The sequence below is a fragment of the Scatophagus argus genome, chromosome 24 (genome assembly GCF_020382885.2).
Source record: "Scatophagus argus isolate fScaArg1 chromosome 24, fScaArg1.pri, whole genome shotgun sequence".
NCBI lineage: Eukaryota > Metazoa > Chordata > Actinopteri > Scatophagidae > Scatophagus > Scatophagus argus.
The window spans coordinates 9,471,370-9,488,838 of record NC_058516.1 but is presented as its reverse complement, the minus strand read 5'-3'; the positions used below and the strand labels follow the sequence as shown (position 1 = coordinate 9,488,838).

General features: G+C 42.9%; 1 protein-coding gene and 2 long non-coding RNA genes across 8 annotated transcripts; 1 reads left to right on the top strand and 2 right to left on the bottom strand.

The window, feature by feature from the left end:
• Nucleotides 1–242: 242 nt before the first annotated feature.
• LOC124055394 lies at nucleotides 243–3,804 on the bottom strand. 5 transcript variants are annotated; one of them, XR_006842626.1, is made up of 7 exons: nucleotides 3,265–3,804; nucleotides 1,993–2,104; nucleotides 1,485–1,543; nucleotides 1,060–1,190; nucleotides 690–998; nucleotides 497–592; nucleotides 243–344 (listed from the first exon to the last, which is right to left on the bottom strand). It is a non-coding gene; the product is annotated as an uncharacterized LOC124055394 (long non-coding RNA). The 5 variants fall into 5 exon arrangements; XR_006842628.1 differs by having other exon boundaries at nucleotides 1,071–1,190; XR_006842627.1 differs by having other exon boundaries at nucleotides 1,107–1,190.
• Nucleotides 3,805–5,028: 1,224 nt separating this feature from the next.
• On the bottom strand, nucleotides 5,029–15,895 carry LOC124055393. Of its 2 annotated transcripts, XR_006842623.1 has the most exons (3): nucleotides 15,508–15,895; nucleotides 14,531–14,656; nucleotides 5,029–6,668 (listed from the first exon to the last, which is right to left on the bottom strand). It is a non-coding gene; the product is annotated as an uncharacterized LOC124055393 (long non-coding RNA). The 2 variants fall into 2 exon arrangements; XR_006842624.1 differs by lacking the exons at nucleotides 14,531–14,656; nucleotides 15,508–15,895 and adding an exon at nucleotides 7,311–7,404.
• Nucleotides 12,214–13,560, top strand: LOC124055392 (nuclear receptor subfamily 0 group B member 1-like). Its single transcript, XM_046382192.1, has 2 exons — nucleotides 12,214–12,864; nucleotides 13,075–13,560. The coding sequence occupies exons 1-2, from the start codon at nucleotides 12,330–12,332 to the stop codon at nucleotides 13,296–13,298; spliced, it is 759 nt and encodes a 252-aa protein (XP_046238148.1). The 5' UTR covers nucleotides 12,214–12,329; the 3' UTR covers nucleotides 13,299–13,560.
• Nucleotides 15,896–17,469: the final 1,574 nt, after the last annotated feature.

Sequence of the window (17,469 nt, the reverse complement as noted above, 5' to 3'; positions counted from 1 at the left end):
CACAAGTACCATAAAGTTTTTCCTAAGTGTTGAACTTACTTCACAAACACTTTAAAAAATACTCTCAAAATTTTCCTAAGAATGACACCTACCCTTCGTAGACAGAAATGAGCTCCGTCGTCCTGTAGCCCGTACGCTCTGCGTTGTCCGCGTCCGTGACTCTGGAGTTGCAACTCGGTTACAGTTTGGTGTCAAAAGCCACAAACAAAAATTTCACAAAGAGGTAACACTGTTCTTCATACTCAAAGTCTTTAACTACTTTAAAAACACTATAACAAAGTGCTGTCTAAAACATTGATGAAGTTCTGCCGTCCTCGCTGTTGCTCCTCAAATTCTGCACTCATCTGAAAGAAAGGAAGGAAGAAATCATTTCATCACTGTCAGACAACATGCTTTGGAGAACATCCGCATCAACTCCGTTTACAAATCTTAAACGCTTCACGCTAAAAATCCCAAGCATGCTGACTGTGAATGCTGGCTGTGAATGATGCCTAACCTTTGCAGACACAAATGAGCTCCGTCTTCATGTAGCCCGTACGCCCTGCGTTGTCCGCATCCATTCACTCTGGAGCTGCAAGCCATTTACACTTTTCTGTCAAAAGCCACAAACAAAAACTTCTCAGAGGTAACACCGCTCTTCATAAACAACACATTACAAGCACAAAGTACTGCTTTCTTGAGCAACTTACTTTAACAGGGTTTGGGCTAGTACTTCCCAACGGCCTCGTCTTTAAGGATGTCAGGGTACAAGAAGCGGAGCATGCTCGCGGGGATGTTCTCGCCGGCCGTCGCCTCGTACGTGCTGATGATGTCTGGCACAGAGCGTTCCACGACAACCAAGAGTTTGAAAGCCACCTCGGAGTACCCAGTGCTCGCCGTGGACATCCTGTTCCATCCTGTTCCATCCGGATCGAGGTGATCGAACCCTCTCTGCTGCTCTCGCTGAACCGGGACACTTGTCGCTCAACAGGGTCCTCTCCCTCTGCTTACTGACAAAGCTGAACACAGAGAGGAGTTGGGAAAAAAAAGCAAAAATACCAACACCGCACACGAGCTTACCAGTCCTGGACCTCTTGGTAATGTTAACCGCTTGCTCTAAGAAACACCTTGTCGTTCCGCAGCGAAAGCGGCTGTCTCTTCAGCACATCCGGGGTTCCTTCCATCCGAGAAAATGCTTTCTCGTTGGCGCTCTGCTGGGACACAAGGAAAGGTTCTGACATCTGACAATTGCTTACTGACAAAGCTGAACACAGAGACATATCAATTAAAACAAAAGACATATCAATTAAAATAAATTATTAATTATTAGTCATTTAATTCATAGTAATTAATTAAACATGACCTGTGTGTGTGTGTGTGTGTTCGCTAATCAAAAGTCATTCATAATTTCTGTTTAACACCTATTCGCTTTTTTGCCTCACAAAGAGGCAACGGTCATCTAAAGAAACTTACTTCAACACGTGACAAATGGTTTGGAGACATACCCTTTCTTCTCTGTGACATCCCATTAGCTGGTAGTTCAACTCCTGCAGCAGGAACCTGACTGGAAACAAAAAACATTAACATTCAAGGGGCTTTACTGTCATTTCACACATGTAAAAAAAACATGAGGTGGAACGAAATTACTTTCCCTGGTCCCGGTATAAGCCCAATAACCTACGAAACATGTAAAATAACTATAAATATAAAAACAGCACTATATAAATATGAAAACAACCACAACAAAAAATATTAACAGTGAACAGAGATGACAACAATATGTACAGCAGTATGTGCAAATGAGAATGGGTGTTTCTCAGGGAAGGGAGAGGGAGGGTGATGTGTATGTGTGTGTGTGTGTGTGCGCGGGGGAGTGGGGATGGGGTAAACTAACTAAAACATACACATCTACAGAGCCTCAACATTTACCGCCGGGGGATCAAATGCCTGACGGATACTGATGGAGGAAGAAGAGACATGAGGAAGGACAGCTTCATACAAGAATAAAATTACAAGAATAAAATGGGCGGACTGGCAATGCAGGCGATCTGGTGCCGCTGTTTCCGCTCGGGAGGCTCCTCGGACATCAGTTCGATCAGCAACGCCTGCGTGAGGTCACCACATCCTGACAAATGCAGTAGAAAACATTTCTTAGAAATGAAAAATTAAACTTTCCAAAGCCTGGCATCGCTCAAAGTTTTCAGCTGAAGTCTTGATTAATTTGACCCTGTGTGTAAGATAAGATAAACTTTAGTGATAACACAGTGGGGAAATTCACTTGTCGCGGCAGCTCACAAGAACAGAAAAAGAGTGCAAAAACAGTGCAAAAACAGTTACAAAACATATACAGGTAAAATAAATGAACAATTTACAAAGTACAGTAAACACAGGACAACATACAGCTATATACAAGTCCACGTAAGGGAGGAAAAGAGGATCAGACCACTGAATTATATAGTCTAACAGCACTGGGAATGAAGGACCTGCGGTAGCTCCTTCCTACACTGAGGGTGTAGCAGTCTGCTGCTGAAGGAGCTGCTCAGAGCCTCCACTGTCCGATGAAGAGGGTCAGAGGTGTTGTCCATGATGGATGTCAGCTTGGCTAACATCCTGCTCTCACCCACCTCCTCCACGGAGTCCAGTGGGCAGCCCAGGACAGAGCTGGCCCTCCCGATCAACTTTTTAAGTCTCTTTCTGTTTTCTGAGGCTATCACAGAGTCATAAAAAGTCTTTAGGAGGGGTCTGCACACTCCAAAGGCCCCCAAGTATCCACATAAGGCCTCGTCATGTGACCAGTCCAATTTATGGTTGAGGTAATCTCCCACATAATTAAAACTGTCCACCATCTCAATGTCCGTGTTCCCTCACTGTCCAAGATCATACATACAACAACTCACTCTCACCAAAAATCTATCTTGGCACTCTCGGTCCCGGCGTTCCAAAGAAGAAGAGAAAAATAAGACAATTTCACCCGTAGGGTTAACGCTGTCCAAGATGCTACAATGCTACATCCTACCGAAACAGTTTGCACTTATTTATTAGCACCTTAGCACTGACAACATAACTCACGGGTGCTCTTATAAAGCAACGATTCACGACGAAGACATTATATTTCAGTACAACTTTTATCAGTATGCAATGTCAAGCTCAAAGCTCAAGCTAAACCTGGACATGCTAACCGTGTGCTCCAAGCTCGCTGCAGCAACGCTTAGCATCGCCGACTCAAGTAACACACAAACACAAACACTCCAGCTTCTTGACTTCGGTCGAACATTTAATACTCACCGTTGATACTCTTCGTTACAGGCGTCCAACACCGACAAACCACACATTTCACCGACAAAACAACGCAACGCTGCACCACACATTTCACCGACAAAACAGCGCAACGCTCCACCACGCTCCACCGACGTTTTCCTGATTGGAAGCACCTGCACGTGACGACGCCGACGCTCTTGGCGCCGACTCGCGCGAGACCTAACTTCTCATATGAGAAGTAACAGGCACATCATCATAACAGGCTTCGAACTAAACTTGCCACAAACAAACAATTTGTTGCATGCAGAAGGCGTAGTACTTTTTGGAAATACGTGACCCCAGCTGTTAATAGCGGGGAGTAAATGATCCCCGTGCAGACACTTCGGGGAGGCGCGGAGGAGAGCCGAAAGGGGGGAGGGGAGCCCCCCCAAACGACCCCACACCACGTCAAACCGGGTGCAGGGATCCCCGGGCGTGATAACGTAATGAGTTTCGAACCCGGCACCCATACACTCATTCGATGGTTGCCGCGTTCTTAACCCTCTGCGCCACCACGCCCAGGCTACTGGGAAGTAGGTTTGGTGTGGGAATATTCAGAATATTCAGATATCCCCTCCAAATTTGCCACAATTTTGGAGGGGATATGTCGGATTAAAATCTCATTAAGTCTAAATGAGATGTATATCTTTTTTGAAAAAAAGACAAAACAAGTAAACATTTTAGACTAATTTGAAATGTGGTGTCTCTACAGAAACACAAATCAATAAATCCTAAATATATTAATTTTTCCACTTTCACAGAATTGTGGTAAACCTCGAATTTGAATTTGAATTTCCCTCGGGATCAATAAAGTATCTGTCTATCTGTCTATCTATCTATCACGGGTTCACCACCTCCGTTGGACACGTCGAATGCATGGTGAGAACGCCAAAGCAGGTGAGTGCACCTGTAGCCCGGTAGGTAGGGCGCGCGGTCCGTGTGCTGAGGCTGTCTGTCCTCTGCAGTGGTCAAAGGTTCGACTCCTGCGGGTGGCTTATTTACTACGTGTTATAAAACAAGTCATATCACTGAACAGTTTTTTTTTTCAGGAAAGTGTGAAGGAAAGAAAGAACGACCGCTTAATGTTACTGTGGAGGGGGCCGTTCCTGGTTGTTCTTACACACACCTGTCTCTCTGGGGCAGTCGGCGGATGAGTCGCCACCACGCCACGACTCCTGAAAATAGTACCTCGATTTTCGAGTAAACTTTCTGACCGAACTGCTAGTTCAGTGCACTCTATGGCTTACTGTCATTTCGTTTTGTAATCTTAACTTTAGATAGTAACTTCTTTTACTCTCCATGTGCAGATGGTGGTGGTGGTGCGATCAGTGAGTGTCATCTCCTTTGTCAGAAATCAAAAGTAATAAAAACACAAATAAGACTTCCACAACAAGGAATTGAACCAGGCGCTGCTCAATCGACTATCCGGAACTTATGGTCGCGTTCTAACCCGTCACGCCACGGCTACGGAGACGGCATTGTACTCTCTTAAATTTGCACTTTTCGTGTTAGACTAGACTGGGCTGCTGAGACACCTGTGGCATCCGGCTTCCCGCGATCTGCGCGCTGGCTGGGCGGCGTGCGGTGCGGCCAACTGACCCAAACATTTTTTGCCCGGCGCGATCTTTCTAATGTAAAGTATGTGAAAGAAAGGTTGGGAAACACTGCTCCAGTCTGTTCTTGTGAGCTGCCGCGACAAGTGAATTTCCCCACTGTGTTATCACAAAAGTTCATCTTATCTTATTGACAACATTCCTGTTCATTCCACTTTTAATGAAGGTAACTGATGCAGAAATTAGAATAATCATCACAACATGGAGCCACACAATATTACCGTTATTTCCCATGTATAATACTGCTGGAGATCTCTTTCAGTTTGCTCTTACATTTATCTTCCTCGTGTGGCTTCACTGGAGTCCATTCATTTCAACACAAACAAATGAGTCAGTATGCAGATTCCTCAGTAAAAGTCCTGCATTCACAAAGTATTAAGTATATTATTATAATATTATATAAGTATTATCAGCAATACTTGTATTATACACTTATACCTTTTTATATAATTCTTGTACATTATACTCACTTATATATAACACTCTCATACACTTATACACAATTATATTCTCTTATATTATACTCTCTTATATTATACACTCAAAGGCTAAGCTCATGGTTTTCACTTCTGCTTAACCACACACTCAGCCACCTTTTCTCAGACTCCAGACACAATGACTTGCTTTGAAGACCACACTCTGAACATCCTACATGTTAGCCTGACAACACTACACACAGAACCTTGTTTGCACATCTCCATCATGAAAAAGAGACCACAGCAGCACGTTTTTACTGTCAGCTCCGTGCCTGGTTAACATGGTGCTTCAAAGCTCATGATGTCCATGTGCCTCCACACACATGGAAGGGTTCATGTAAAACATACTGTAACACACACATACAATAATATGTATGGATGTACGTACATAAACACACGCTAACATAGACACATTTAATAACACACTTACCGACATACAACACAACATACATACAATAACATTAATGTAAGTTCATAAACACACAGAGTAACCTGACATACACAACATACTATCACAATAACATACTTAAGCACCATATGAACTTACCTCTGTGCAGAAAATAAACACACATAAAATAACACCGCATATACAAGTGTGTATGTTTATGTACGTAAGGATATTTGTGTGAGACAAAGAGCCCTGACACTGTTCCAGCACACACACATTGTCATGGCTGTTTATGACAAAATCGACAATTTTCAAGGAGAGATATTTACATGACTCTGTCGCAAAATCTTGTACTCTAATGTTTAAGTTAAGGGGACGAGTTCGATTACGTATTAGTTTGTTCTTGTTGTGACAATGTGAGAAACAGAACAGTCAAACAATACTATTACAGAGAGAGGTCTCTTGGCTCGGCTCGGCTGTGACCGGAACGAGTGCAAACTCTTCGTCGGACGCCTGACCTGGGAGTAGAAGAGGTGGATGTGAATGACCGGTATTGAAGCGGTCACAGTCACAGTCTTATCCCCCTTTCAGGTAGCGACTTGATGCTGCGTGAACCGGAGACTGACCCGTTTGAAGAAACTGTCAGATGGTCCAAAGAAGCTGTCCTTGGTGATGAAAGGTTTTGATCGTCTTGATCTCCTCGTTCAGAAGTGATCTCCACATGCAAACGTTCTTCACTGACCCTAACAAACAAAGATGTGTTGAAACGAACTTTGATCATGTATTAATTTGCTCACTTTTGTCAGCTGTAGGGCAGATGAGACGTGATTTGAAGATCTCAGCGGACAGAGTCTTTCTGTTCGCTTTTCCAACTTTCTCTGCTGAAGTTCATCCTCTGGTGAGTGTGATACATACCTGACAAAAGTGTAAAAATCACAGTTACAGCACATTTCAAGTTGTTTATTTTTGACACATTCAGAAGTCTGTCAACAACCACCTCAGTTTATCTTGTTATGGGAAAGAAAACCTAAATGGGGGCTGGTATATGGAAGACAAGAAACCAGTGTGCTGGCTATTGTCCTGCACATGGAACAACTTTTATTTTTGTTGAAATGTGTATCAATAAATAAATACAAATAAAAGTACGGGCTTCCCCCACTTTGATTAAATCTTTCAGTTTCCTGGCACTTTGCAGAGAAAAGGCCTCTGTGTTCAACTGAACAAATAACAAAACAAATGCTCTGGTCTCCAATGGCAACTTCACCGGCATGATGTGTATGTTACCAAGTTACACATGAGAGGGATGCAGATGTGTGGCAGACACAGGTCTAACACACGCGCTGACCTACCGCAACCTGCATCTACTTGGGCAAACACTCCCCCTTGTGGCGCATTCGCGAAACCGCATTTCATTGTACACAACCACAAAATTACACACAACACATTAAACTGCGGCCACCCACACAATTAAAACCCAAACATTTATGACAATGCCTCTATAGGCGTCACAGAAGCACCCCATAGCCCTGGGTACTTCTCAGCACCTTTGTCACCTACATCCCAAGGGAGCATTTCCACAGATGCCACAGCCTGAACCCGTGAAGGAGAGGATAAAGTGGCCAAAGACGTCTGACACGCAGGCAGACAGTGGTGAGGAAAAACTCCCTTTTAACAGGAAGAAACCTTGAGCGGCTCACAAGGGAGAACCGTCTTGCTGATAGTCAAGACATAAACATCACACATTACATACAATGTTTTAATTAGAATGCTGAAAAACTATGTATTGTATTTATTTGTTTTTTAGCTGATATGTTGTTCAAGTTTATTCTAATAATACTACGTAGAAGAACGACATAGGCCTGACAATAGCTGACACTTCTAAAAAAACATGCACTTCTTCAGTGTTACTTCTTCTGGCTAAACAATTCTATATATACACTAATTTATAGATTAACGTAGTCAATGTAACAATATAGCAAACATAAGTATGAAAATGACATAACTTCTTCATGCTTGCAAAAGTGTCACAGTGTATGAATTGTTGTCCTTTTTTGTTATTTCATTTAAAAAAAAAAAAAAAAATATTTCCTTTTATGTGTTTAAAGTAAATGGCCTCGACTTCCTCCTGTTTATTTTCTCACGTGTGCAAGTTAATGTGTGGGTATAATTATTTTGAAGTATTTTACCTGCGGATTTAGAAGGCCAATGGGGATTTCGTTTGGTCTGACGCGCAGCAACGAGTCGAGATTGGTCTATTGGATTTCTCAATGATCCGATTTTAATGAGCGACGCTCGCACAGACACGACTATGTAAATCTACTCTATACCCAATGTCATGCCCACAAGGAAACGGTAATGAAGGTCTATATAAAAATCACATTCTTTTCATAAATAATACAGCGCTGCATTGTTTTCTGGAGTCATAATTCTATGAACACTCACTGATATCCTCATGCAAAGCCACAGCTCATTTTAAACAGCTGCCAGGCTCTGGTTAAAGCAACGCAGGAACAGCTAATAAACAGATTTCTTTCTGCTTCTGTATCGATCTGAAGCGCAGTTTTCAAGGAGAGGCAAGCGTCTGGTCATTAAAAGAGGATTGCAGAACCTCAGTGGAATCTGTTTTGGGTTTACTGGTAGAATCCAAGGCTTGTGCTTCTGAGGCGCCCTTGAGATTGCCAAGTTGTATTTGCTCAAGTTAATTAAAAAGGTGACATCAGTTCAGTAGCTTAATCATTAAAATTCATACTGCTCAAATTTGTGCCACCTTCTGCAGCAGGTGTAAAGATACTGCGCTGGTCTTCATGATGAAATGATGTCCCAGCTGATTTCTAGTGTACTTAACGGTTCTAATCTTTTCATGGTTCTGAAAAATTGTCAAACAACAGGGAGGAGGAGAAAAAAAAAGTCTCTTTTCAATTAAACTTTACTTCCAGCTATTTCAATTTCAAAAGTCTAAAAGATTATTTCAGTTCATAACCACATTTTTAACTGTCAAATTCATGCGATGCAGCTGTTTTTCTTTGTTTAAGAATTCTGTCAAAAGGAGAGTACAGTGAGCACAAATAAATAATATTTGGAAACACGCTCTGGCTGCCACTAAAAGCACAACCACACAACAAGTGCTGAACAGTATGCGTGCAAACTACAGGACACTGCAAATGCATGCCACACTCTGACACACAAAGAGCTGCTTAGTCACTGGTGGGAAACAAGACCACATTAAAGGATCATTTCACCCTAATTGCAAAAAAAAACCAACAAAAAAAAACGAAAGGGTTTTAGCCATGCAGGCAGTCGAGGTTCTGCGATTCCTGCTTCCACGTCAATACAATGGAGGTGAATGGAATTTTATTTGTGGTGCAGAAAGCATTTTGAAAAAAGATCCGTTGACATAAACAGCACCCACTCTTCTGGATAATCCACAGGCCTCGCTGTTGCCAGCTTATGTTAGAACTACTGTGAACCAAAGCTACACTGTGCGTATGCTCTGTGGATTATCCAGAGAGACGGGAACACCGAATTATTGAATTATTTATCACAGCACCAACGAAATCCTGGTGGAGAGAGGAAATACATCAGGCAAAATGTCAAAGCCAAAAAATTACATAAAATGTGCTTCTCTGGATTTTAGGTGAAAACTTAAAAATTTAGTTCTGTTTCTATATCAGTTGAAAATCACCTGAAGGTTAAGATGTTAAACCAGAATGCCTAAGAAAATTGGAAACATTAAGTTCACTGAAGTCCCTCCAAACTCACTGTCACTCTTAAAGCGCGGCTATCGATTGAAAACAGCCCGGTTTGGACTCCTGAAAAGCTGACAGTTTGGAGATAAAAGGTCCTCCCCTGACAGCAGTGATATGCTGCCTGTCCGTTCGCCTGCTGTCCTTGAGTCCAAGGGTGAGCCGATCAGTCTTGTGAGACGCGGTGAGCTGATGGCTGACTGATGTTTTACCTCAAGAGACAGACAGACGGGCCTGATGGAATAACTCGGTGCTAAACGGACCGGGGAGTTTGCTGGCTCATCTCGGAGCTTCGCTTCACGGCCGACTGTTGTTTTTCCACCGCGGTGTGTTTGCGGAGAGGGCTGTTTGACTGTGAACTCTGGCTCTGAAGCACAGATAAGTCACTGCTTGCTCCAGCAGTTATGAATTGCTTGTTCTGAGCTGAGAAAGCAGGTGATATGATGAGAGGTCAGCAGGCACTCGTGAACCACTGGCTGTTGGTTGTGTCGTTTTGATTTGCTGGATATTGGAAGTTCATTCTCATATCCAAGGGACATGTTTGTACCGTACAAAGCAGTTATCGCAATATATGAGCAAGCAATAACATCCACGGTGGTAAACCGCAGGTGTTTCAGACTAGACTGCGTCACAGGTTTCTCCGGCAGTCTGAGACCGCGTGTCTCAGCGCAAGGCCTTCCTATAAACTGGAAATAAAGACAACACTGGGACAAAAGTACAGCTCACTGTTATGACTCAAGGCTCTTCTCAGCACTGGAGCGTATTCAAGCGCAGTGTGAAAAAGCGTGAAAGGCACTGAGGATGAATGAAACTCTTCAAAATCAACCCTGAGAAATGCAGTAAAGGAGCATTGTCAAAAACTTTAAATGAAAAGCGCTTCGAGTCCTTCAAAATTCTGCACAAAATTCATCCCACTTTTGCCATGGGATGATCGTTGTATAATCATCGGAAAATGTTCTTGAGGAGAATTCAGAGAAATGTTTTCAGCTACACTTTGTTACTATAGAAACGGTGTCCTGTACAAGGAGAAACGTCTGGACTTGTTGTGTAATTACATCCCAAGGGCAGCTTTCCTTTTCTTCTCATGTCAGTCTGCTACTTGGAAGTCCGTGACTGAGGAAACAGAATCAAACTCATACAGCCTCTGGAATCGTATAATACGTAAATGTATTGGAGGGTTTGTCCGATTGCTGATTAAATCATTTGATTTGAAAATGTGCCACTTTGGCTCTGATGCTGGTGTCACTTTTTGTTCCTGTCGTCTCGCTCAATATCCAGCCCACAGCACTGTCTAATTGGTTACATGTCACAAGTAATAATACTTGTAATAAATGGGAATGAGACCCAACAATCAGCTAGCTTTCTCCAGAATCGCTGGACATTTGGAACACGACAAAGTAATAAGAAGGCAGATCAATACAGCGCCACGCACATAAGGGATGACTTAGAGAGACTGATCTCATAAAAGTTTATGGATTCTAATCTGAAGATGGCAACAGTTACTCCAAATGCAAAAGCTGCAAACGTGAAATCCGTACGTGGCTCTCACAGATGACTTGAACGGGCTAAAGTCTTAAGTTAAACACTGGTATGTTATGAGGCTGTTGCTTCCGTGTTTGTGTTGAATAACTGGACTCACAGTAATCTGCAGGACTTACATGTGTAAAAACCTCTGCAAACAGGACTTAGCACACCCCCAAATGCTCTCCACCCCTGATGGCATAACACGCTGATTTAAAACATCTCAAATAAGGCCTCCAAGACTGAGCAGAGGGTTTCTTTCCCCCCACCTCACTTATTTATGAAACTCAGAATGTTCAATAAGCCCTGTTGCGTGCTGGCTAGGCTATTATGGGTCTGTTGTGGCAGTCATTACAGACAAACACATTGTGTTCATATGCAAAACACTGGGCGTTCAGGCCCATTCACAATGAGGTAATGAGGCCCCCAAAAAGTCCTGCTCAGGGCCCCTAAGTGTCTTGGACCAGCCCCTGATTTGTCTTATTAGCCTTCAGGGAGCCCTCAGTGTGCCCGTCAAGCCAGCTACAGGAGTAAGACTGGATGTGGGCTGATTCAGCTTTCAAAATTAAGGCTTCATATTTACCGCATGTCAACACACTCAATTAAGGGCATGTGAGTTAAAATTAATCGCTGATACAACAAGTGATGTTCGCAGGGATCTGCTGGAAGTAGTCCTCATATCGACTGCAGCGTGCCTGTAGGTATCATTCTCCGGTCACTGTGGGCGACACATCACATCAGACGCAAAGACTCTACTGTCTACATGCACCCTCATTACACAGAAGAAGGTAGGAGTCACCCGGAGGGCAAACGAGACATGGACGACAGATTTAAAACGCTCAACATAAACAATATCATTACCTGTGCAAGAGACCAGTATAGTGGAATGAAATTATTCCAACTAAAACATAATCTAATGCAGTATTGAACGACTTAGTTAGAGATATTTAGCACAGGTAAGACAAACTGAAGAAAATGAACTAAACCGAGCAATAATATGTATAGAAAGCACATTACATATTACATATTAGATTTTGATTTAGGATGTGACTGTGTCTTTTTAAAAAAAGAATTTGCCCGTATAGTTTCATATTACTTTTTTCAAAGGATGAATAACCTGGTTCAACCTGATTGGTGTTCTGAGAAGTGACGTTTGAGTTACAGCTGCACGATCACCTGCTGCTACGTTATGCTTTTATTCTGAAAATATTGACCGGACGCGTGTTTTAGGTGACCCAAGTCTGGTCTATAAAAAAAGATGATATTCGCCAAAACAAGCTCGTAATCAGGCGGGCAGCTTTAGGGAAGCGTCATGTCCTGTTGCGAGGGCAGAGAGCGGGAGGACGCGGCACAGGGCAGCATCCTGTACAGCATCCTGAACACGGGCGCCCGAGGACACCTGGACACGGCCGCCGCGCAACAGCTCTGCTCGTGCGCGTCAAAGAGGCGACTGGTGTCGATTCGTGCTCCGCAATTAGTTTTCAAAGCGGCCTCGGAGGTGCTTGTGAAAACTATCCGATTCGTGAAAAATGTACCGTGTTTTCGAGGTTTGCCGGCGGGAGACCAGCTCCGGCTCGTGCGCTACAGCTGGGCGCCGCTGCTGGTTTTGGGCATGGTGCAGGACTCCGTGGATTTCGACACGGTGGAGACGCATCAGCCCAGTCTTTTACACACGATTTTAACGCACAGCACGGGGCGGCGGCAGCGCACTCCGACTGAGATTCGAGACCCAGGAGTGCCAGTCAGTGATGCAGAGGGGATCAAAACGTTTCTGGTCAGATGCAGAGGACTGAGGATCAGCGTCAAAGAATACGCGTTCCTGAAAGGAGCCATACTGTTCACCCCGGGTAAGAAACAGTAGGCTACTGCCAGTGTTTAGCGCATGACATCATTCAAAAGTTGCTCATTTCGATAGTTTAAGTGCTCTCTTAACCAAATCCAACATGTGAATTTAAACAGACGTAACTTTTTTTCTTCAGACAATCATCAAGTGCGTAAATGCGCAAGTCTGTTTAACAATTCATGTATGTTTCTCTGTATTTGTGTGCGTGTTGCAGACGTGACGGAGCTGGAGTGTCGGGAGTACGTCCAGGCGCTTCACAGAGAGGCCGAGCGCGCGCTTTACGAGCACGTGAGGACGGCCCGCTTCGGGAGACTGCGCGCGGTGCTGCACGCGCTGCGCTCCATGGACCCGGAGGCGGTGGCGGGACTCTTCTTCAGACCCGTGACTGGCTCGTGGAGCATAGACGAGCACGTGCTCGCCATGTTTCATGAGCGGTAGAGTCTAAAACGAAGGAGGACGTCTGGGATTGAATGACAGGCGCGTACGCTTTAATTTAATCTGTTCGTGTATTTATACATATGCCCATATTTTTATGTCAAGTTTAAAGGATTTACTGTCAGCTTTCATGTCAGCTCAGAGCACCACCTGCATATTGTGAATTCAGCAGAATGCAAAGTTTTGCACATCATGAACTTTTGTTTCTTTTGTAAGGACACTACAAATACGGTGACCTCAATAAAAGAGCGAGTGACACTGAAAATGGCCGTGATTACTTCAAACTTGCATACTGCAGTCTTTATGCATGCAGCTGTCATCAAAGATCGCTATTTGCAGTCGCCTAGAGCTTTACAACAACCCAAAGAAATCCCCTACAGAGACAAGAAGACAAGTCATTTTGCTTAGCAGAGTGGAAATGGGCTGCAGTCTCAATAAGAGCACCACTCACATGCCAAGTGTAACACTAAACACTGAGAGGTCAGCGCAAAGCTCCACTAATTCACCAGCTTTTCCTTTCTCCTTCACTTCAGTATATGCATCAACTGTCTCTCAGCAAACCACACATTTCCAGGTGCAACTGTTGACAGCATACAGCACGAACACATCAGCAGCGGGGCCGTCAGCTTCCGCCACACAAATGCCATCGAGGCTCCCATGAAAACGAGACAGAAACAGCAAGTAAGCATTGCCTCATGGCCGCAGAGAACCATTCATAAAAGAAAGGCAGAGAAGCGCTGATTTAGACAGCAAAGTGCAAGAATGAAGCAATTCTTACTACTGATGCTCAGCTCGACTGGCGGAGACAATCAGCCATCACTTTTGTGAAAAAGATAAGCACAGAAAGAGTACTGAAAAACCAGACAAAGCAAACATCAAATCAATACTACTGCTGATAGAAAGTGTCTCCATGCTTTGCTTTTATGAGCAAGAGAGCTTTAAAAGCCAGAAATTTCAATCCTGGCCAAGTCATTGTTGCATCAGGCGCTGTTTACTGGTAACCCAATCAGTGGTGCTAATGAACAGTGCTATTAAACTCCTGCAGATACACTTTAGGGCTGTAAAATCCAATCTATTGCCCATTAAACACATCACAATCATTAGCACTCAGACATATTTTTCACAGCTCTTCAATTATTTTCTGTAGCTGGAATGATGCACTCCTCATCATCAATCCGACAAAGGCTGTGAGTGTTGATTAAAACAGCTGCCAGACAGGCTACAAAGTAACACACCTGCGGTTTGGGCGCCATCTCTCTGTTCAGACATCTTCGGTAAATACATCTCCGCTCAGCGAGCGTTCGGCGCAGAGCGTTTTCTCTTCTTCCCCCTGCTCCCAGGTGTCGGAGGAACGCTGTTACCTGGGAAATACCAGCCTGGATTAAACCACATGAAACAACCCTGCACATCATCACTCCTGACTCAACGGGATGCTGATCCTAATGCGAATTAACATTTCAGGCTGAATCCCCGTCCCGTCGTTATGCAACTGTTTTACTTTAACATACAAACTCATTTTCACGGTACGCTGACTTCCAATAGGAAGAACTGTGTGTCTTTCAACAGCCGTGCCTGTTGGTGCACTGTTTGACTCAGGTTGCCAGGTTTGAACACACCAACAATGTCGGTGAAACTGGATCACATTCTATTGAGAAAGTGTTTTCTGGTTTTCCCTCTGATGTCCTTCAGCTTAACTTATGTTGGGCTGAAAAGTGTCCTAACATTTATGGCTGCAACTAAACACAATTTCCCAGAGACCAAAGAAGCATAACAGAACAAAACACAAGAAAACAGTCTAATATCATTAAAAAAAACAACCCAAAACAGAAATGGATTTGTTTAATTTGAGGTTTTATAGTTCCCTTAAGATGCCTAAAACAGTCACTGAATATCAAAACTGGTTTTGGTTAATGTTCTGTCAATGAAATAGTTATTTCAGCACTAATTATTTTACTCATTTAAATCAAGGTCAGGTAATGAGCTGCTGTTTATGCCAAAAAGGACCTATAATAATTAAAGAACAAGTTAGCACAGCTAACATATCCTCAAACTATCAGTTCAACTATTGGCAGCTCAGAAATAAATGACAGGTTATCCTGGCTTGAGAAATAAAGTCTGAATCGTTCAAGGAAGTTACACCGACAGGCACTGCAGTATTAAATAACGCAGAGGCCAGACTCTAGAAGCATCATTTTTCAATTGTTCAACATACCCAAACATTGCAGCATTGTAATCGCAGTGACCTCTTGTCATTTCTGGTACTTCTTCACTGAGAGCTTTTCGATCTTCCCTCAAGGCTACCGGCTCTGCATTGTTAAAAGTCAGGTATCAAAGTCTGAAAGTTAACCAACTTTCACATTTGTGCTGCTTATGACAATGAGCAAATGCTGAGCACAGCTTCTGAGCTTGTTCTCTCAGGGCTTTTCCTCTCTACTCTGGATGCAGCCTTTCAAGGCAGCAACAGACATTTAAGCTTAGCCTTGAGTATTAGCACCAGAATCATCCTAGCATTTGCATTAATGGCTTTTTTCCTCTCAGCTACACCAGCTAAGCTATTCTCAGATTACTGAGGTTTCTTTCTGATGCAGGATCTCATATCCCCAAACAACGCAGCCGGTAGGGCTTCAACATGAAATCTCAGGAATACAGACACATACTGTGTACACAAACTCATGCGTCACACTAAATGTAGACTTCCTACACGCATTGTAATGTCTGACACATGATGCTAGAGCTGAAATCACTATTTGATTGGCAGAAAATTAATCAGAAACTATTTTGGTATTGATTAAAAAATGAAAAGAAAAAATGCTGAACTCCTCATAAGTTACAGTTTGTCAGAAGGTAATTGCTTATGTGAAAGCAACACGAGTATCTCTGAATTTTAGACTCGCATTGGAATACTTGAGGCTGGGGCTTCAGGAAATTGTGTTTTCACTTTTTTCTGAGCCTTCAATGCTAATCGTTAGCGTTACCTGCAGCCCTGCATGATTCCCCGCCATGTTGGTTCAGACCATATGATGCAAAATCTGACGTTATCATGCACAGGTTGTCAATAAAAGGAGATCACAAAACACAAGACTTTCTGACTGTGAGTGCTACAAAATGATCGTCTACTAATGCATCCATCAGGCCTTATTAAACTTGGGAAATCATAAAATCCCGATCAAGTCTATTAAGTCTATTGTAGCAGTGACACCAGCATTATAACATTATTAATAACCTGCAGCCATCATAAATAACTTCAGTTAACTAAAGCTATAGTGTTGCCAGGAGAAATTTTACTTTGAAAGGCAAAAAACTGTTTTCTGAGCTTAAATGTGCTTATACCTCTCATGCCACGTGTCTCTCTTCTTTGGAAGATGATTAAAATGGATGGCGGATATATTTGGATATATTTGTAGGGATGCACCTATGCAATACTGAGCTTTGATCCATGTTTGAGTATTTTGTTTGGACTATGTCACTTGTTTATATTTGGGTTCTGTTGGGGTGTGATTTATCAACTTCTTCAGCACGTTTGTAAACTGTGAATGAATTACAAAGTTGTTCAAACAAAACTGTTATTTATTTGTTGCACGTTGTTTTAGAAAGCGAGGAAGACGATGTGTAAACAAAACAGTAAAACATCCAGTTTATCGATTAAACACCGCTATGTGATCGTGCTCTGTATCCGCACTCACGTGTCGGAACCGGAAATTAAATAAAGCAACATCGGTGCATCCCTTAAATGTTGCTGTTGTTTTGGTTTGTGGCTAACTTGTTTACTGCTATGTTTACAGAGGCGTACTGCCTCCCTGTTACATAACTAAAACGGACCACAACTAACAAAACTGGCCCGAAAATATTGTGTACGTGCGTCCATGTTTGCTGGGTCATGCCGCAGTCACTGTAAGCTGCGTCACTACCCACACCTGATGCGTTTTCTCGAGTGTCTTGGTTAGGACACTCATATTTTCTTATCGTATCTTTAAACGGTAAAATAACATAACCACATAATTACCAATTCTTTCGGATTTTTTTTAAATAGCTGGTCGGACATTAATATTTGAACTGTAAATGGAACTGTAAACCCCAAACGCTTTAATTGATTCCCACTTTTTAAAAACTGTTTCTTTTCCGTAACTTCAAGCAACAAATAACAAAGCATTAACTAAATTATAACGTTTCAGTT